At 50.6% G+C, this 21,811-nt stretch overlaps 1 protein-coding gene across 1 annotated transcript in view; it reads left to right on the forward strand.

The window, feature by feature from the left end:
- The window catches only part of LOC140902093 (scavenger receptor cysteine-rich domain-containing protein DMBT1-like), a 44,944-nt gene that overhangs the window by 6,286 nt on the left and 16,847 nt on the right, over positions 1-21,811 (forward strand). The window contains exons 5-9 of the mRNA XM_073321784.1: positions 138-467; positions 6,260-6,589; positions 7,406-7,735; positions 8,692-9,021; positions 9,645-9,974. Coding sequence (XP_073177885.1) covers positions 138-467; positions 6,260-6,589; positions 7,406-7,735; positions 8,692-9,021; positions 9,645-9,974 — 1,650 coding nt within the window. The remainder of the gene's footprint in view (positions 1-137; positions 468-6,259; positions 6,590-7,405; positions 7,736-8,691; positions 9,022-9,644; positions 9,975-21,811) is intronic.

Raw genomic sequence — 21,811 nt, forward strand, 5'->3', positions numbered from 1 at the left:
GTGAGACCCTGATAGGTGGTAGCTGTGTGTGGAGGCTGTTCAGAACTGTCAGTGGGAGGCTCTACGTTCCCCAGCATCACTACTGATCAGATGCACAGGAACCTCCCTGAGTGTTTATTCCATTGGGGTGTCTGCAGACTCCGATATCTCAGAAGTGGCTCAGCTCCGACTGGTGAACGGCCCGAGTCGCTGCGCTGGGAGAGTCGAGGTGCTTCACAACCAGCAGTGGGGAACCGTGTGTGATGACAGCTGGGATTTAACTGAGGCCAGAGTCGTGTGCAGGCAGCTGGGCTGTGGGACGGCGTTATCAGCCCCAGGAAGGGCTCAATTTGGGCGAGGATCTGACCGTATATGGCTGGACGATGTTCAGTGCAAAGGGACAGAAATTGGCCTTTCCGAATGCAGAGCTCGGCCTTGGGGAGACAATAACTGTCACCACGGAGAAGATGCTGGTGTTGTTTGCACAGGTAATCCTCATTTCACAGTGCGTGTTGCAGGGAGCAGGGTGGGAAGCTCATTACAGGGCATTGTCCCCTCACAGCCATTACTAACCCCAGCATGGTGCTTGAGGCCTGTGCTTCAGGGAGTTGTATGGTGGTTCCAGTAGGGGACACTCTCCTCTCACATGCTGTGGTGACCCTAATTCCCCTCTACGGATCTATAGGCCTGTGCTGCAGGGAGCGACATGGGGCTCAGTAGGGGGTGCTCTCCCCGTGAAGTCAGTGCTGGCCCCTGTGCCCCAGTGCAGTGACAAGGGGCCTGTGCTGCAGGGAGGAGGCCTGGGTGTCAGTAGGGAGCGCTCTCCCCTTGCAGTTGTGCTTGCCCTAATGCCCCAGTGCAGTGCCATGGGCCCCTAGCATGAGGAAGCCTTGTCTGTGCCCGCTGGGGGGCAGCTCTCCAACTCACTCAGCCATAGGCCACACAAGCTGTGCCCTCTAGGCGTTGAGGCATGGCCTCTCTCCAGGTTGGCAATAGGCACACTCCAGCCCCCAGCCCTCCGAGTGTCCCCCTAAAGCTCCCAGCTCCTGTCCCACTGGGCATTCACAGCAGTCACAGATCCGCTGCTCCCAAAGGAACAGGGCCCCCAGCTGACCAGCTCCACCTCCACCTCCCATCTCTTCCCCAATCAATGCACAGCCCTAGTTCACTTCATAGTGACAAGGCCAAGTGATTTCACAGAGTGTAGAGATTCGAGGAGTAGCAAGGAGAAGGGTTGGAAAGAAATGGTTCCATGGCCAATAAAATCAAACCACCTTGACTAGTGCCTAGACTCACTGAACGAGATACTTTTCTGTCTGGTAGAGCAACGCTCACCCCACAGTCCTTCCGGGGTTTTACTCCAGGCTTGGCTGTGATCTCCTGTTCCTGAGACAAACACTGTCAGCTGCCCCCTGAGTGAAAGGGAGCTCTTGTCCCCTCTCCTCTTTCTTTGTAGGTACAGACCATTGTCTCTTCCCAGAGGAGGTCTCTCTTCGGAGACATATCCTGGGGCTCTTTGTCTTTGTAAATTCTCAGGCCCCCACTGGGTCCAGACAGTGAATATAGCCTGTCTCCATGGCTGTGCTTTGTTCTGTGTGCTGATTGGCTCAGCCGAAGGGATTGCCATGGCGCAGGTGACAAGCTTCACTTCAGCACTTCTGCAGCCTCATATTCCACATTTTACATCTCTCTTCAGCTATGTCCCATACAAACATCTTGCCCCCATTAGGGTGACGAGTGGGCTGCTGGCTCTTGGTAGAGACCTCACATGCCACCTTTGATGATCTATTGTACATATATCTCACCCAGGGGATCCCCGTATAACTCTAGGCATCCCTATGCCCTCTGCCAGTTGGCATCTAGTTATCCCTGGGCCAGACCCCCTTGCAGCACAATGGGGGGCTGGGTAACTATAGCTTCCACTGGTTGGATTTGGTGTCAATGGAGCCTGCAGCCGCTCACTCAAACTAAAAATCCAGGGCCAATTTCTCAAGAACCAATATCTATAATCACTGTGTTCCGAAGGATTTGCATCTCAGGAAATTAGCCCAGAACCTGTAACTTCCCCAACAGCTGGATATAGGACACTTCCTGTCCTACACAGCCTAAATATTTCCCTGTCCTGTTTCTCAGCTGCCTTGTCCTACCCCAGAACTGGCTGCATGTCAGTGGGGGGAGTCTTCTTCTATTGCATATTTCACAAGTCAATATCTATGTAACCCTTCTGCGAGGTGGAGTCAGCAGCGATCAGGGCTGAATTCAATATCTAGGGGTTCCTTTTCAGCAATACCACAGAACTGGCTTGAGTTCCCATCCAGTAACCTGGGACAATTACACACCACCCCCTGGGTGCTTCTATGAGGCAAAGCTTCCCCGCTCACAAGCACAGAGTCTCAGTGCAGAAAAGAAACTTTTTAATAAAAGGAGGGAAGTAACCCAGCGTTAACTTGACAAAACGCCGGAAATAGGTTTAATCATGACCAAACCACCTATCCCAGAGTACATTGGACAGTGTCTTGCCTCAGGTTCTTTAGTCCAGCAACCAAAAGTTCCTTTAACATGCCCTTCCCTTCTCTCTCCACCACACCCCACTCACAGTGGTTGTCCTTAGTTAGTGAAGATGCAGAGGTGCACCTGTGTGAGTTCAGCTCCCACCATGGGGGTGGGGAGGAGAGCGCCTGGCTCGCTCTGCTGTCTGGGTGCTTGTTCTGGTGACAGCTGCCCTGCCAGCCACTCACTACTGTGCTCGCCCTCACCTCCTGCTGCCCCCGGCCTCTCTACTGTGACCTCTGCAGGTCTAGCTCTTGAGTCTCTACCCAGCTCTCAGTGACTGTCAGCTCTTAGTGGAGAGACCTTGGTGCTGAAGCAGGCTGAGCAGAAACACTGTCTCGCAGCAGGTGATTTCAGCTCTAGTGATCATTTAAACCAAAAAGACTCCTAATAGAGCCTTAATTAGCTCTACCTTTGAAGGGGGTGGGGTAGCAGATTGAACCATGCCTAGACCTTTTAGACAGAGCCCTCAGAAGAAAAACCCATCTTCACTCCCTCTCACTCTTGATAGGGGTCTGGTGTCTGAGCCCCCTAGTTAGTGAGTTCAGTTCAGTTGTGGGTGACCCCCAGTCAGGGCAAGCCTCAGTCAGGGCAAGCTAAGCACAGTTGTGCTGCCCTTTACTCACACAATCAGGGTAACATTTCATTGCGCCTGTATTCAGTACTACAGTGATTTGTAACCCAACACCAGGCAACACAGCTCTTTCTGCTGGATACCTAGGCAGAGTGGGTGTGTCCATGTAAATACAGTCTGGTCCTGAAGCCTTTTCCTCTCCCCAGCTCATCACTAGCTGTCAGGGGATAGCTCATTCCAACCTTGCTTACCTCTAGCTAAGGGATCGGCAACCTTTGCTACGCGGCCCACCAGGGAAAGCCGCTGGCGGGCCGGGCTGGTTTGTTTACCTGCAGCGTCTGCAGGTTTGGCAGATCGCAGCTCCCACTGGCCTTGGTTTGCCGTTCCAGGCCAATGGGGGCTGCGGGAAGAGGCTGTCAGCACATCCCTCGGCCCGTGCCACTTCCTGCAGCCCCCATTGGCCTGGAACGGCGAACCGCGGCCAGTGGGAGCTGCGATCGGCCGAATCTGCAGATGCTGCAGGTAAACACACCATCCTGGCCCGCCAGCAGATTTCTCTGACGGGCCGCATGCCAAAGGTTGCCGATCCCTGCTCTAGCTTGTTCAGCCATCTGACTGTGCATCCTCAAGGTCCAGTCTTCTAACGGGGCTCTCCTCCATCACGTGTGACCATCTGTATTGCTGCCCCACCTCTTAGAATCATAGAATCATAGAATATCAGGGTTGGAAGGGACCCCAGAAGGTCATCTAGTCCAACCCCCTGCTCAAAGCAGGACCAATTCCCAGTTAAATCATCCCAGCCAGGGCTTTGTCAAGCCTGACCTTAAAAACCTCTAAGGAAGGAGATTCTACCACCTCCCTAGGTAACGCATTCCAGTGTTTCACCACCCTCTTAGTGAAAAAGTTTTTCCTAATATCCAATCTAAACCTCCCCCACTGCAACTTGAGTTTCTTTGTTTCTTTGTTCTTGTTTCATTAACCTTTGCTCTCTCTCGTCCTCCCACTCTGTTCCCTGGTCACTCCTTACCGTTCTTTTTACAGCTTCTGCCACTATTAAAAAAAGCTGCCTATCACTTACCAGAACAATTTACCTTTCCCCTGCTCTATGCAAACCTTAATTTTAAAACAACACCTTTATGAAATGGTGGGTAGCTATTATCCATGCTTAACAGAAGAAGGAACCCAAACACAGAGGATTGCCCCAGATCACTTTGTGAGCCCATGGAACAGCCTGGGCTAGAACCCAGGCACTTCTACTTGTTGTATTATTATTTCTAATTTGAATTCCAGTCGCTCTTTGAAGATGTAACGGCTGCTTGAGAAGATCAGGCTAAGCCAAAACTCTGCATTGCAGCAGTCCCTCTGGCCAGTCCTGTCAGGGGCCCGTGAAGCCTAGTCCAGGATATGTGTCCCAGGTTGCAAATAGGAAGATAGAAGTTAGGGCTTCTGAAATTCATCAGCAAGCCAGTCTCTGTATCCCAGAGTTGCCGCCCCTCTGTGAGGACACAGCTTCTCAGCCCAGCTCTGCCGTCATTCATCTGAGACTGGTCCTGGGCTGGCAGCACTAGACATGAGTGCAGCAATAGCTGCCACAAAACGATGTTGCCAAGTCAGTCGTGGCAAGTCAGGAGGAATCACGGGGCAGGTGTTTCCTTCAGGAGGGGGCCAATCTGCTTGGAGGAAGTGTGCATTGCCTCTGCACTGGGTGCAACCCTTGTCAGCCTGGAGCGCAGCAGGTTGCTGCCAGCCGTCACTGCGCTCCAGTCAGTTCTCACGGGGGATCATAGAATCATAGAATATCAGGGTTGGAAGGGACCTCAGGAGGTATCTAGTCCAACCCCCTGCTCAAAGCAGGACCAATCCTCAACCAAATCATCCCAGCCAGGGCTTTGTCAAGCCTGACCTTAAAAACTTCTAAGGAAGGAGATTCCACCACCTCCCTAGGTAACGCATTCCAGTGTTTCACCACCCTCCTAGTGAAAAAGTTTTTCCTAATATCTAACCTAGACCTCCCCCACTGCAACTTGAGACCATTCTTTCTCATTCTGTCATCTGCTACCACTGAGAACAGTCTAGATCCATCCTCTTTGGAACCCCAAATGGCTCTGCAATCACATCCGCAAACTCCTTTAGCATTCTTGGATGCAGCACATCTGGCCCCATGGACTTGTGCTTGTCCAGCTTTTCTAAATAGTCCTGAACCACTTCTTTCTCCACAGAGGGCTGGTCACCTCCTCCCCATGCTGTGCTGCCCAGTGCAGTAATCTGGGAGCTGACCTTGTTCGTGAAGACAGAGGGAAAAAAAGCATTGAGTACATTAGCTTTTTCCACATTCTCTGCCTCCCCCGTTCAGTAAGGGACCCACACTTTCCCAGATCTTCTTGTTGCTAACATACCTATGGAAACCCTTCTTGTTACTCTTAACATCTCTTACTAGCTGCAACTCCAATTGTGATTTGGCCTTCCTGATTTCACTCCTGCATGCCTGAGCAATATTTTTGTACTCCTCCCTGGTCATTTGTCCAATCTTCCCCTTCTTGTAAGCTTCTTTTTTGTGTTTAAGATCAGCAAGGATTTCACTGTTAAGCCAAGCAGGTCGCCTGCCATATTTAATGTTCTTTCTACACATTGGGATGGTTTGTTCCTGGACTCTGGGTGACGTTTTCAGGGAGCTATGGAGCCAACACATGTAAATTCGATGCTGATGTCAGGCTAAGGCAGCCACTAATGACACGGGTGACTGTGTTCATCTCCCAATCACCAAGGTGCTTATGACAGCATCTGCCCTGCAGCACTGCACAGTATCCCACTGGAGGGAATATCAGCACCAGGAGTGAGGGTGTAAATCTGCTCCCCGGGAGGTTCCTGCCACTAGTGTGGGAGGTGATCTTTTTCATTAAGTGCTCTAGTGGGAGCAGTAGGTCAGACTGCAGTCCAGTCTGCCTAACTAGGTGACAGCTGGCTGGGAGGGGAGTGGACAAACTTCAACATTGCCCAAGTGATTAGCCTGGTCAGTGGTGGGGAGCCCTTGACAGGCAGTGGTTGTGTGCAGAGACCGGTCAGATCCATTGGCAGGAGGCACTACGTTCCCCAGCGACACGAGAGATCAGATGCCCAGGAACCTCCCTGAGTGTTTATTCCCTTGGGTGTTTGCAGACTCTGGCATCTCAGAAGTGGCTCAGCTGCGATTGGTGAATGGTTCGAGTCGCTGCGCTGGGAGAGTCGAGGTGTTTCATAACAAGAAGTGGGGAACCGTGTGTAATGACAGCTGGGACCTACAGGATGCTGGAGTTGTGTGCAGGCAGCTGGGCTGTGGGACGGCGTTATCAGCCCCCACCGGGGCTCACTTTGGGCAAGGATCTAATCATATCTGGCTGGGTAATGTCAGCTGCACAGGGACAGAAGCTGCCCTCTCCCAATGCAGGACTACGCCTTGGGGAGACAGTAACTGTACCCACGAAGAAGATGCCAGTGTTGTGTGCTCAGGTAACCCTCCTCCATCACTTCACTGTGGGTGGTGCAGGGATTGGGTTGGGAAGCTTTCAGCACAGACCCAGCTCTCCTGTCTGAGTCAGCGCTGACCCCAGTGCCCCAGCATGGTGCTAAGGGCCTGTATTGCAGGGAGCCTGTTGAGGGTCACAGTAAATGTCGTTCTTCCAATGTTGTCAGCACTGACCCCATTTTCCCCACACAGTTCTACATGCCTGCGCTCCAGGGAGCGGGATGGCGGCTCAGTAGGGGGCGCTCTGCCCTCGCAGTCAGTGCTGAGCCCAGTGTCCCAGCACAGCACTTAGGGCCTTCACTGCAGGGAGCAGTACGTGCGCCTCAGAGAGAGACCCTCCCCGTCGCTGATCGCTCTGATCCACCTGCCCCATTACAGCACAATGGGGCGCTCGGTAACTGTGGATCCCATTTGCAGGATTTGGTGTCCAATGGCGCCTGCAGCCACGCAGGGTCCCCTTTTTAAAGTGTAGGGTTCCTACCACCATCACTCCGGGTGATTTCCGTCTCAACTAATTTGCCTGAACCTGCAACGCCCCACACAGCTGTGACTGGAGACTGGGTTCTTCCTCACTTCCTCTCCTACACAGCCCAGGAGTTTCTGTGCTCTGTCTCTCAGCAGCCTTGTTGCACCCCAGCGGTGGCTGCATATCAGAGGTGGGGAGTGAGTCCTTGAAAGGCAGGTGCTCTGTTTAGAGGCTGTTCAGACCTGTCAGTGGGAGGCCCTAAGTTCCACAGCATTACTAGCAATAAGATGCACAGGAACCTACCTGAGTGTTTATTCCTTTGGGGCATTTGCAGACTCAGACATTTCAGAGCAGACTTCGCTCCGACTGGTGAACGGCCCAAATCGCTGCACTGGGAGAGTCGAGGTGCTTCACAACCAGCAGTGGGGAACTGTGTGTGATGATGACTGGAACCTACAGAATGCCAGAGTCGTGTGCAGGCAGCTGGGCTGTGGGACGGCGTTATCAGCCCCAGGCAGTGCTCACTATGGGCGAGGCTCTGACCCCATCTGGCTGGATGACGTTCACTGCACAGGGACAGAAGCTGCCCTCACCGAATGCAGGGCTCGGCCTTGGGGAGACAATAACTGTCACCACAGAGAAGATGCCGGTGTTGTGTGCTCAGGTAACGCTGCAGGGAGTGGGGTAGGAGCTCAATACGGGGCAGTCAGTTCAGATCCCAATGTAACAGCACTGTGCCAGGGGCCCGTGCTGTAGGGAAAGCGTGCGGGTTCCTGAGAGACTGCTTTGCCCTCGCAGTCAGTGTTGGCCCCCATGTGGGTGAAGGTACTGTGCTGTAGGGAGCTGTTTGGGGACCACACAAGGGGGCCTTTCCCTCTGGAGTTTGTGCTGACCCCAGTGTCCCAGGGTGCTGACGGCTGTTGTGCTGTAGGAGGCAGGGTGGCGATTTCAAGAATAACGTCCTCCCATTGCAGGCAGTGCTGACCCAGTGCCCCAGCACAGCTCTTAGGGCCTGTACTGCAGGGAGCGGGGTGGGGGCTCAGTAGGGGGCGCTCTCCCCTCGCAGTCAGTGCTGAGCCCAGTGCCGCAGCACAGCACTTAGGGCTTGCGCTGCAGGGAGCAGTACGTGTGCCTCAGTGAGAGACCCTCCCCGTCACTGATCGCTCTGATCCCCCTGGCCCATGACAGCACAATGGGGCGCTGGGTAACCATAGATCCCATTTGTGGGATTTGGGGGTGAATGGAGCCTGCAGCTGCTCAGAGGCAGTAGAAACCTGGGATCCCTTTATGAAGAGTGGGGCTCCTTCCCCTGTCACTCCAGGTGGTTTCCATCTCAGCTAATTACCCTTGAACCTGTTATATCCCCCACTGCTGTGACTGGAGACAGGGTTCTTCCTCACTCCCTCTCCTACATAGCCCATGAGTTTCTGTGCCTGGTCTCTCAGCAGTCCTGTCCCACTCCAGAGGTGGCTGAATGTCAGTGGTGGGGAATGAAGCCCTGACAGGCAGTTGCAGAGGTGGTTCACAGCTGTCAGTGGGAGGTGCTACTTTCCCCAGGGTCACTAGTGATCAGATGCACAGCAACTTACTTGAGTGTTTATTCCCTTGGGGTGTTTGCAGACTCAGACATTTCAGAGCAGACTCAGCTCCGACTCGTGAATGGCCCGAGTCACTGCGCTGGGAGAGTCGAGGTGTTTCACAACCAACAGTGGGGAACCGTGTGTGATGACAGCTGGGATTTAACTGAGGCCAGAGTCGTGTGCTGGCAGCTGGGCTGTGGGACGGCGTTATCAGCCCCAGGCAGGTCTCAATTTGGGCGAGGCTCTGATCCCATCTGGCTGGATAACGTTCACTGCACAGGGACAGAAGCTGCCCTCTCCGAATGCAGGGCTCGGCCTTGGGGAATCCATAACTGTCACCACGGAGAAGATGCCAGTGTTGTGTGCTCAGGTAACTCTCATCCATCACGGTGGGTGTTGTGGGGAGCGGGATGGGGGCTCAGTAGGGGGCGCTCTTCCCTCACAGTCAGTGCTGAGCCCCGTGTCCCAGCACAGCACTTAGGGCCTGCACTGCAGGGAGCAGTACGTGCGCCTCAGTGAGAGACCCTCCCCGTCGCTGATCACTCTGATCCCCTGCCCCATGACAGCACAATGGGGCGCTGGGTAACCATAGATCCCATTTGTGGGATTTGGGGTCGAATGGAGCCTCCAGGCACTCAGGGGCAGTAGAAACCCTGGGTCCCTTTATAAAGTGTGGGGCTCCTACCCCCATCATAGTGATTTCAATCTCAGCTAATTACCCCTCAATCTGTAACATCTCCCACTGGTGTGACTGGAGACAGGGTTCTTCCTCACTCCCTCTCCTATATAGCCCATGAGTTTTCATGGCCTGTCTCTCAGCTGCCTGTTCCTACCCCAGAGGTGGCTGTGTATTAGTAGGGCAGAATGAGCCCCTGCCAGGTAATTGGTATGTGTAGAGACTGATCAGATCCGAGGCGCTACGTTCCCCAATGTCACTAGTGATCAGAGGCAAAGGAATCTCCCTGAGTGTTTATTCCCTTGGCGCATTTGCAGATTCAGCCATTCCAGAGCAGGCTCCAATCCGACTGGTTGATGGTTCTAGTCGCTGTGCTGGGAGAGTCGAGGTGTTTCACAACCAGCAGTGGGGAACCGTGTGTGATGACAACTGGGACATAACAGATGCCGGAGTCGTGTGCAGGCAGCTGGGCTGTGGGACGGCGTTATCAGCCCCTGGAAGAGCTCAGTTTGGACGAGGATCTGACCGTATCTGGCTGGATGACGTTCACTGCACAGGAACAGAAGCTGCCCTCTCCGAATGCAGGGCTCGGCCTTGGGGAGACAATAACTGTCACCATGGAGAAGATGCTGGTGTCAAGTGCTCAGGTAACCCTCATCCATCACGTCACTGTCTGTGCTGCAGGGATCAGGCTGGGAAGCTTTCAGCACAGACCCAGCTCTCCTGTCTGAGTCAGCACTGACCCCAGTGCCCCAGCATGGTGCTAAGGGCCTGTACTGCAGGGACCCGGTTCGGGGTCACAGTAAGTGTCGCTTTTCCCATGGTGTCAGTGCTGACCCCATTTCCCCCGCACAAGTCTATGTGCCTGCACTGCAGGGAGCGGGGTGGGGGCTCAGTAGGGGGCGCTCTCCCCTCACAGTCAGTGCTGAGCCAGTGCCCCAGCACAGCATTTAGGGCCTGCGCTGCAGGGAGCGGTACGTATGCTTCAGTGAGAGACCCTGTCCCGGCACTGATCACTCTGATCCCCCTGCCCCATGACAGTACAATGGGGCGCTGGGTAACCGTAGATCCCATTTGTGTGATGTGGGGTTGAATGGAGCCTGCAGCCGCTCAGGGGCAGTAGAAACCTGGGATCCCTTTATGAAGTGTGGGGTTCCTCCCCTCATCACTCGGGGTGATTTCCATCTCAGCTAATTACTCCTGGACCTGTAACATCCCCTAAAGCTGTGACTGGAGACACGGTTCTTCCTCACTTCCTCTCCTACACAGCCCATGAGTTTCTGTGCCTGGTCTCTCAGCTGCCCTGTTTCATCCTAGCGGTGGCTGCATGTCAGATTTGGGGAGTGAGTCCTTGATAGGCAGGCGCTGTGTATAGAGGCTGTTCAGACCGGTCAGCGGAAGGCGCTAAGTTCCCGAGCATCACTAGAGATCAGATGCACAGGAATCTCTCTGAGTCATTATACCCTTGGGGTTTTTACAGGTTCAGTCAGTCTAGGCTTTGCTCCATTCCAACTGGTGAATGGCCCAAATCCCTGTGCTGGGAGAGTTGAGGTGCCTCACAATCAGCAGTGGGGACCGTGTGTGACGACAACTCGCAGTTATGTGAAGCTGCCATCATGTGGAGGCAGCTGGGCTGTGGGACGGCGCTATCAGCCCCAGGCAGGGCTTGATTTGGGCTAGGGTCTGATCCCATCTGGCTGGATGATTTTCACTGCACAGGATCAGAAGCTTCCCTCAGTGAATGCATGGCTAAGCCTTGGGGAAATCATAACTTTCACCACAGAAAAGATGCCAGTGTTATGTGCTCAGGTAACCCACGTCAATCACCATGATGCAGGGAGGGGGATGGGAACTCAGTAGGGGCACTCTGCCCTCACAGTCAGTGCTGACCCCAATACTCCAGTGTGGTGCTGAGCTCCTGTGCTGCAGAGAGCAGCTCAGGGACCACCATGCGAGCTGGATGTCAGTGGTGGTGATTCAGCCCGGGACAGGCAGTCACTGTGTGCGGAGGCCATTCAGACCCCTCAGCGCTACGTTCCCCAGCATCTCTAGCAATCAGAGGGACAGGAATCTCTCAGTGTTTATTCCCTTGGGTGTTTGAAGGCTCAGGCATCTCAGAAATGTCTGCTCCAGCTAGCGAATGGCCACAGTCGCTGGGCTGGGAGAGTCAAGATGTTTCATAACCAGCAGTGGGAAACTGGGTGTGATGGCAACTGGGACTTACATGATGCTTGAGTTGTGTGCTGGGCTGTGGGACAGCGTTATCAGTGCCACATGGGGCTCGGTTTGGACATGGATCTGACTGTCCCTGGCTGAATGATGTTAACTGCACGGGGTCAGAAGCTGCCATCTCCGAATGCAGGGCTAGGCCTTGGGGAGATCATAACTTCAATTATGCAGAAGATGCCAGTGTTGTGTGCTCAGGTAACTCTCACCTTCCTTTGCCCTGTTGATGCTGCAGAGAGCCTGTTGGGAAGCTCAATAGAGCATGCTTTCCTGTCTGAGTTAGTGCTGACCCCAGCACCCCACCACTGTGCGGTGAGCCTCTACCGCAGAGAGGGGTGTGTGTGCTGTGTGGAGAGGCCTTCATCCCCATTTGATTGTTCTAGTTAGTAGAAAATTGATAAGGGAAGCAAAGGGGCAGAATAAGACATCTGTGGCCAGCAGAGTTAATGGCAATAAGAAAATATATTAAGAACCAAAAGAATAAATATATTTTTAAATATATTTTTAAAATAAATATATATTTAAATATATTTTTAAAATATATTAAGAACCAAAAGAATCCTGACAATGATATCGGTCCATGCTTAGATGGAAATGAGAGAAATATCAATAACAATGCAGAAAGAGCAGAAGTGTTCAATAAATATTTTCATTCTGTATTTGGGAAAAAGAGATCGTATAGTCTCACCATATGGTGATGATAATACTCTGTCCATTCCACTGATCTGTCAGGAGGATGTTAAACAGAAGCCACAAAAGGTAGATAGTTTAAAATCAGCAGGTCCAGATCATTTGCATCCAAGGGTTTTAAAACAGCCAAGTAAGGAGCTGGACTGTTGTTATTGATTTTCAATAAGTCTTGGAGCACTAGGAAAGCTCCAGCAGCCAGGAAGAAAGCTAATGTTGTGCCAATTTTTAAAAAGAGTAAAAGGGATAACTCGGCTAATTAAAGGCCTGTCAGCCTAACGTCAATCCCAGGGAAGATAATGAAGTGGCTGATATGGGAGTCAAACAATAAAGAATTAAAGGAGGGTAATGTAATTGATGGAAATGAACATGGGTTTATGGAAAATAGATCTTGTCAGACTAACTTGATTTTTTTTTTTTTTTTGGATGAGATTACCAGTTTGGTTGACAAAGGTAATAGTGTGGATGAAATAGACTTAGACTTCTGTAAGGTACCGCAAAATATTTTGATTAAAAAACTTAGAACAGTATAAAATTAACATGGCAGGGAGTGGTTCTTGGACCTATGATATTTAACATTTTTATCAATGACTGAGAAGAAAATATAAAATCATAGGCATTAAAATTTGCAGACGATACAAATTGGGGGAGTGGTAAATAATGAAGTGCATAGGTTACTGATTCAGCCTGATCTGGATTGCTTGGTAAACTAGGTGCAAGCAAACAATATACATTTAAATGTAAATTTCTATATCTACGAACAAAGAATGCAGATCATGTTTACACGATGGGGGATTATATCCTGGGAAACAGTGACTCAGAAAAAGATTTCCAGGTCGAGGTGGACAATCAGCTGGGCATGAGCTCCCACTGAAACTCTGTGGTCAAAAGGGCTAATGCAATCCTGGGATGTATTAAGAGAGGAATCATGAGCAGGAGTAGAGAGGATATTTTACCTGTATATTTGGCACTGCTGTGGCCATTGCAGGAATACTGTATTCAGTTCTGGTGCCCACAATCCAGGAAGGATGTTGATAAATTGGAGAGAGTCATAGAAGAGCCACAAGAATGATTAAAGGATAAGAGCCTTACAGTGATAGGCACAAGGAGCTCAATCTATTAACAAAGAGAAGGGTAAGAGGTGACTTGATCACAGTCTACAAGAATCTACCTGGGGAATAAATATTTAATAAAGAAAAGGAGTACTTGTGGCACCTTAGAGACTAACAAATTTATTTGAGCATGAGCTTTCATGAGCTACAGCTCACTTCATCAGATGCATTCGATGAAGTGAGCTGTAGCTCACGAAAGCTTATGCTCAAATAAATTGGTTAGTCTCTAAGGTGCCACAAGTACTCCTTTTCTTTTTGCGAATACAGACTAACACGGCTGCTACTCTGAAACCTATTTAATAAAGGGCTCTTCCATCTAGCAGAGAAAGGTAGAACAGGATCCAATGGCTGGAAGTTGAAGCTAGACAAATTCAGAGTGGAAATGAGGTATACATTTAGAATGGTGAGGGTAATTAACCACTGGCACAAATTACCACAGGTTGTGGTGGATTCTTCATTGCTGACAATTGTTAAGGCAAGAATGGATGTTTCTGTAAAAGCTCTGCTCTAGGATCAGACTAGATGCTCAAAAAGGTACATTTGTAGCCTTGGAGTCGATGAATCTATGACCCCCTGCCCTGCTATGGCACAATGGGGCACTGTGTAATCACAGACCCCACTGGTTGGGTATGGTGTCAAATTGAGCCCATAGCCAATTACATGGACTAGAAATGAGAGTCACTTTGTCAAGAGTAGGTCTTGGATCCCCATTCTTGTGGCCAATTTGCATCTTAGTTAATTAATCCTGAACCTGTAATGTTCTTCGGGAGCTATGATTGGACTCAGGCTGCTTCCCCACTTCCTGTTCTAAACAGCTGGGCCATATTTCCCTGTCCTGTTTCTCAGCTGCCTGGCCCTACCCAAGAGGTGGCTTCATTTCAGTGGCGAGGAGAGATCCTGTTCTCCCATTCTCATGCAGTCTCGGTGGGTGGAGCCTGTTCAGACTAACAGAGTTTAAGGCTGGAGGGGAGCGTTTTGAGCATTGAGTCAGGCCATCAGCAAAACAAGGCTAGAGAGAATCTCTCTTGAGCCAAGGCCACAACTTCTGTTTGAGTTGTAACAGATTTTTAAGAAAGACGCCCAGTCTTCTTCTTCCTGTATAGACTTAAAGTGCCAGAGGATCTCACATGTCCCTAGATACATTGTTTCAGGAATTAATTAACCTCACTGGTATCAATGCCCTGATATTTCTGAATATATCTAGCTTCAGTCACTGGATCTCATTCTGTTTTTGCCTGCTGGATTCAAGAGCCCTCTGTGTCCTTCAATAGGTACTGATAGAGTGTAATCAAGTCATCTGTTAACTTTCTCTTAATTAAACTAAATAGGATGAATGAACTGTAAGGTGGATAGAAAGATCGTCGGGCTCAACGAGTAGCGATCAACAGCTCAACGTCTAGTTGGCCGCTGGTATGAAGAGGACAACAAGGCGTCCAGTGGCAACTTAAAGACTAACAGATTTATTTAGGCATAAACTTTTGTGGGTAAAAAAACCCACTTCTTCAGATCCATGGAGTGAAAATTAGAGATGCAGGGATTATATACTGACACATGAAGAGAAGGGAGTTACCTCACAAGTGGAGAACCAGTGTTGACAGGGCCAATTCGATCAGGGTGGATGTAGTCCACTCCCAATAATTGATAAGGAGGTGTCAATTCCAGGAGAGGGAAAGCTGCTTTTGTAGTGAGCCAGCCACTCCCAGTTCCTATTCAAGCCCTAATTAATGGTGTTAAATTTGCAAATGAAGAAGAAGACATCAGGACATCAGGAATGGTAACATACAAAAGCCAGTAGGAGAACACTTCAGTCTTCCTGGACATTCTATAACAGATTTAAAAGTAGCCATACTTGAACAAAAAAACTTCAGAAACAGACTTCAAAAAGAAACTGCAGAACTAAAATTCATTTGCAAATTTAACACTATTTCACTAGAAGGGTGGTGAAACACTGGAATGCGTTACCTAGGCAGGTGGTGGAATCTCCATCCTTAGAGGTTTTTAAGGCCTGGCTTGACAAAGCCATGGCTGGGATTATTTAGTTGGGGTTGGTCCTTCTTTGAGCAGGGGATTGGACTAGATGACCTCCTGAGGTCTCTTCCAACCCTGATATTCTGTGATTCTATGACAGAGCTTCCTACGTTTTTTTCATTGTGATGCAGGTTTTCTAGAACTCAGACCCTACTTGGCGCTCTTTTCTAAACCCTTTCCAATTGGTCATCATCCCGTTTGAAGAGTGGACACCAGAGCTGGATACAATATCTAGTAATGGTCTCGCTAATGCCGTTTATGGAGGTGATACCACTTCCCTGATCCCACTCAACATCATTCTCCAATTTATACATCCTGGGATTGCAGTGGCCCTCCTAGCTACAGCACCGAGCAGAGAGCTCATGTTCAGTTGGTTTCTACTACAACCACTACATTCTTTGTGGAGTCATTCCTTTCCACATTACAGTCCCCTGTACTGTACACGTGACCTATGTTATTTGGCCTATATCCCAAAAGGGACTCAGGCAGCCACATCCCAGTGCAGTCAATGGGACTTAGGCACCTAAATACCCTTGAAGACGTGGGCCTTTGTTCCTAGGTGTGTGACCTCACACTTGTCTGTGTTTAAATACATGTTGTCCAAATGAGTCCATCTTACAAAGTGACCCAGTTCGCTGTGTAGAAAGGACCTGGCCTCATCATTATTTACTGCTCCACTAGTCTTTGTGTCTCCTGCAGACTTTACCAACAAGGAATTGATATACTCTTCTAGAGTAGATAAAGATATTGAATAGCACTGGATCAAGACCAGATCCCTGTGAGACCCCACCAGAAACAATCCCACCCACCCCCCACGCCCCACGTATTATGTTGGTTCTGTATAGTGTTAATGTTTCTTATCAGAATATCTAACTCCTTACAGAGTCTAAGTATGGGCAACCTTCTGGCAGGTGGAGCTGGCAGCAAGGGTCAGGGTCCATACAAAACAGAAGAAACACAATACAAAACAAAGCAAAACAGAACCGACTCAAGCCCCCACCCACTGATCTGGGAAAATTAAACACCACCTCGGGCGCCTTGCAAAGGCAATACTTGCCAACTTGCAAGCACTGACTCTGCGTATAGCAAAGATAATATCTAATGAAAAGGCAAAAGGAACCCGCATTAGTTTGGGAAAACACCACAACCACCATTCAAAAGCATATGACCATGAGCAAATACCCACCCCAGAGTATGTTGGGCAAGTGTCCTTTCCCTCATTCAGATCGTGCTTACATATAGTACATAAATACTGTTATATTTATCAACCGAACCTGTAATCCTGCTTCTTCCCAAAGGCAAAACAGAAATACTGATCTCCCATGTCTGCCTTTTCTGCATCCTTATTGACAGTTTTACCATCCCTGCCATGCATCGGATCTAGGCCATTCCTAGGATTTCTGTTTGTTCCTGATACATTGCAAACACTACTTTTTACTGTAGTTACTCCTTTTTGATCGGAGCAGTTAGCTAATTTTCAGGATCAAGTGGGTTGTTTCTGATAGAAGGGGAGATTGAAGATGCTGTAGCTAAGCGGGCAAACATGATCCTGCGATGTGTAAGTGGAGGAATATCAAGTAAGAGGAGGGAGACAGTTATTAACATTGCTGGATTTCTGCAACGCAGTCCTGGTTATGTACAAAGCATGTACAAAGTCCCGTCTCGCTGAACACAGCAGAAATCAAACTAAGGGGGAGAATTTCGTTGCTCACAGTTCAAAGTCTCTCTCAGCTCACCCTGACCCCAAGGCTCTTAGCAGGTTTCAGAAGGTCACATGATCAGCGATTCTCTGGCTGTGTCTGGGCTTCTTTGCTCCTTCTCTGCGTCATTCTCTGTAACTTAAGACTCAGATAAAGATCCAGCATCAGCCCCATCTGTTGGTATTGGTGCTGTCTGCACTGATCACTAGAGCTTTCCCCTCCCCACTGCCAGTTAAATGAGAATTTAAAACAATAACTCCTAGGAACCCAGGTACTCTGCCATCCACACAGGTTTCCTTGTCACCCTGCCTGCTCGAGTCCTGTATTCGCTCATGGAGATATCAGTCATAGCTGGACGTAGATTATCAGTGAGTTCAGGGTTCATGCCCTCTCGGTGAGTGAGGCCTATCTGTGGTGGACAGGCTGTCTGTAGAAGATGGCAGTGTGCTGAGGTAAGTTGCATCATTTCGGTATCAGCAAGGATAAATTGTTCAGCTTTTAATGACCATGTAAAATCCCCTCCAAAAAGGAGTACGTTTGGGATTGTTTTCCAGGAGGCTTTTTCCAGGCGTGTAGCCGCTGCTGCACCTTCTGTCCTTCCTGCACAGGCATTCCATTCTCCTCTCTCCTGGCATCTCGTGTCTGCCACGCTCCCTTCCGGCTCCTCTTTTCCTCCACCTACTGGAATGCTGTCCACAGGCCACTGAGACAAGGCCAGGGTTACACTACACAATTACTTCGGTATAACTACGTTGCTCAGGGCTGTGAAAAATCCGCACCCCTGAGTGACGTAGGTACACAGACCTCAGCTCCCCATGTTGAAAGTGCTATGTTGGCAGGAGAGCATCTCCCGTGGACATACCTACTGCCTCTCACGGAGATGGAGTTAGTAAGCCAACTGGAGAGCTCTCCCCTCGACTGAGAGCAGTGGCTTTCAATCTGTGGTGACAAAAGGTTGTCGTTACCATAGAACCGTGGTTTTCAGCCTGTGGTCCATGAACCCTTGGGGGACCACAGACTATTTCTGAGATTTCCAAAGGGGTCCCCTCCTCCATTCGAAATATTTCAAGGTTCGCAAATGAAAAAAGGTTGAAACCCCCTGGCTTAGAGCACCTTCATCAGAAGCGCTACAGCTGTGCAGCTACAATGAGTTGGTAGTGTCGACCTGCCCTAAGACTCCACCGTATCTCTGACCTGTGTAGGTGCAGGGGGCCTAGCCAGTTCTTGCTGCTGAACATCAAGTCCCTGAGAAGCCCGGGTTTTCAGGGTCCACAAATTATCTCAGAAGCAGAGTAAGGCATAGTTGATTGATGGCTGTGCTAAGATAACAAATGATATCTTCATTTCCCAATCTTGTTGGTCTTCATCAACTCAGGCTGTAAGAATGGAACCAGTGGTGTGGTTTACTCTCTCCACTGCCCCTTTACTCACAGGATAGGCAACACGGGTACTCACCTTGGTTATCTGGAGTTCTCAGCAAACCTCGTGCAGTAACCGTGATACAAATTCCTTCTCCTCATAACTGCAGATGCAGCCTGGTGGGATGAACTGCAACCCTATCTGTTTCATCAGTGCAGTCATAGCTGTTTCAGTCCTTTCACCCTTCAGTCACTGCAGCACCACATGCTTTGGGAAAGTGTCGTACATGGTCAGTGACTATTTCCAATTTCCAAGCAGTGTTTCTGGCAGTGGGCTTTTCAAGTCCATCTGTGTGACCATTAGTAGGTTGGGGCAGGGCATGACTCCCAAAGGACTTTTGCCTCTCCCTGCTGACAGATAAGACAGGAAAGTATCAGATCCTTAATATCTGCAGAGAGGAGCAGCAAGAACATGTGTTGGATACATAACTCAGGTTATTGGGTCTGACGAAAAAGGGAGACAAGCTTCTTGCAGCATACATGGGAACTGGGGAATACTGCAGTGTGTCAATTTGCCAAGGATGTTGAGCTCTGTGATAGGGTGAACCCAGGGGGATGGAAGGATGACTTAGCCAATTGGAGGGGAGATGAGAGGAGGACACCTCTGCCAAAGGGAGGGTGAGCGATCTCCTGCCTCGCCTTGCTTAGGGAGTGTGAGTAATCTCCTGCCTCACTGTGTCCGAGGCAGTGTGAGAGATCTCCTGCCTCACCCTGCCCAAGGGAGTTTGAGCGATCTATTGCCTTGCTGTGCCTGAGGTAGTGTGAATGATCTCCTGCCTTACTGTGCCAGAGGAGGAATCTCCTGCCTGGCCTGCTGAGGGAGCGTGAGCGATTTCCCTCCTCTCCCTGCCTAGCAAGTGTGAGTGATCTCCTGCCTCACCCTGCTCCGGGTGTGTGACACTATGGGCAATAGATCTATTGTGATCCTGGGATGCATAAATAGGGGAATCTCAAATGGGAGCAGAGAGGTAATTTTATCTCTGTACTTGGCACTGGTGTGACTGCTTCTGGAATCCTGTGTCCAGTTCTGGTGTCCAGAATTAAAGAAGGATGTTGATCAATTGGAGAGGGTCCAGCGAAGAGCCACGAGAATGATTAAAGCATTAAAAAACATGCTTTGTAATGGTAGGCTCAAGGAGCTCAATCTGTTTAACAAAGAGAAGGTTAAAGGGTGATGTGGGGAGGTGCACTCACCCCATACTGGAAGGGGAAGTGTTAACTCCCTGCTGTGAGCTGAGGAAGTCATATCCCCACGTCCCTACTGGGCATGCTCCAGGTGCAGCCCTAGTATAAAAGGGAGCAGCTAGGCTCAGTTTGGGCTGACTACTGAGCAGGAAAGATGTTCCTTGCTGGCTCCTGCCCAGGAACAGCTGGAACCCCTGACTGTGGATGCCGGAGGCACCGAGACCAGAGATATGCCCAAGTGCATGCTGACACCCGAGAGGGATCAGAGTCACTGAGAACCGCATGCACGAGAAGCCTGGTGATCTCGACGGCAGCTCCAAGAGACATGGTAGGAAGTGGCCCGGGGGGGACTAGCTATAGTCCTGTGGGAAGTTGGTGTATTTTGGTTGGAGCTCCGCTGACTCAGTGGCGGAGCGCTTCGACACTGGTAGGGCCCTGGGCTGGGACCCAGTGGAGCAGGGTGGGCCTGGGTCCTCTTACCCTGGCTGCCACACACACCCCCCAGCTGGTGGCCCATTGGCACTGACTGCAAGACCTTATCGCCCTGCAGATTAGGGCGACTCTACTGATTCTGGCCACAAGGCCTTACTGCCCTGCGAGTGAGGGCAACTCTGCTGACTCTGGCCATTGGGCCACACAGCCCTGAGACACGGGCAGTCCTATTGGCTCTGGCCTTTGGGCCATCCAGCCCTGAGGGAGAGGGCATCTGTATCAACCTTTACCATTAGGTTTTCTACCCCTGAGGACAAGGGGAGAAGAATTGACTCTGACCACTCAGCCATACCATCCCAGAGGCAATTATATCGACCGTAGCCATTGGACTCATGGCGCTGAGGCAGAGGGCAGCTCAGAGTAGGGGGTGCACTCGCCCGCATTCATTGTGGTTCTCTCACCCCGTCACACATGGTGCAGAACGTGGGCACCGATCGAAGCCTCCTGATAGGCTTACGCTAGGAAACCTGACAGAGGGACGGGTTTTCCATGTGTGTGTTGTAGTGCATTAGCACTGGCAGAATATTAGGGTTAGAAGTGGAGTCTGATAAAGTCTTGCAGTGGTTACCTGAGAGCCAGCGACCACAAGCAACAGCAGCACCAGGCGCAGCTGTTGCAACCGATTGTTAACTAGCAACAGCTACTGATGGGTGAACAGCCTGTGCAGCCACAGGGCCAGCAGCAAAGGCTAGTTCAGCAGATGGCAATGTTACTCTGGCCTAGGGGGACTTTGACTGTCACCCCGACAGAGTCCAATCCAGGGTCCATGCTGCCTGGCCTCCCACTGCAACTTGCCAAGATGGGGCCTGGGGATGACCCCAAGGCTTTCCCAGTGACTTTTAAAGGGTGACCATGGCCGCTCAGTGACCTCCAGAACACTGGGCTACCCTTCTAGCCCCATACCTGGGGCCAGCCCAGCTGTCTTTCCAAAACTTGGATCACCAGGATGCCTTGGATTATGTCAAGGTGAAGGTGGCCATCCTTGACCAGACTGGTACCAGCAGTGATCCCATCGTGAGCGGTTCCCCACCGGGGCTAGACCGAGGTGCAGGAGCCCAATGCCTCAGAGATTATGCCTGGAGGTGGCTGGAGTCCAACAAGAGGTCTGGAGCCCAGGAGGCAGAGGCTGTAAACCTTGAGCAGTTCACCCAAATGCTCCTGGCAGGAGGGAAGAAAAGGGTATAGTGACACCAGCCTGTGACACTTGTGGATGCCATTGTACTGCTGGAAGCTTACTTAGCAGCCGAAAGTGTAGAGCAATCTCACACGACTGGTGAGTCGGGGGGAAGAGGTAAGCCATTGGGGAAAGTACACACCAGACTAAACCTGGAGGGCCATGACATTCATCTGGGTGCCTGGGCATTACCTCAGACCTGATCCGGAGATTGATGGCCACCCGAGTCTCAACTCGGCAAGAAGAAGACCCCTGAGCAGAGACTGGCTTGGTAAAAGCATACCCATCAGCTGAGGAAGCCCGGGACTGTTCTTGTGTGTGTGGCCAACAGGGATATTTCCTCTGGGATTGTCACTATATGGATAGTAACTGTTTGGGTATCCCCAGCCCACGCACTTGAAAGAGGACCCCGAGGATGCTCGGAGTCCCTGTGCTTGTAAATGGGACACCCGTGGTGGCGCT

This window comes from Lepidochelys kempii, chromosome 23 (genome assembly GCF_965140265.1).
Source record: "Lepidochelys kempii isolate rLepKem1 chromosome 23, rLepKem1.hap2, whole genome shotgun sequence".
NCBI lineage: Eukaryota > Metazoa > Chordata > Testudines > Cheloniidae > Lepidochelys > Lepidochelys kempii.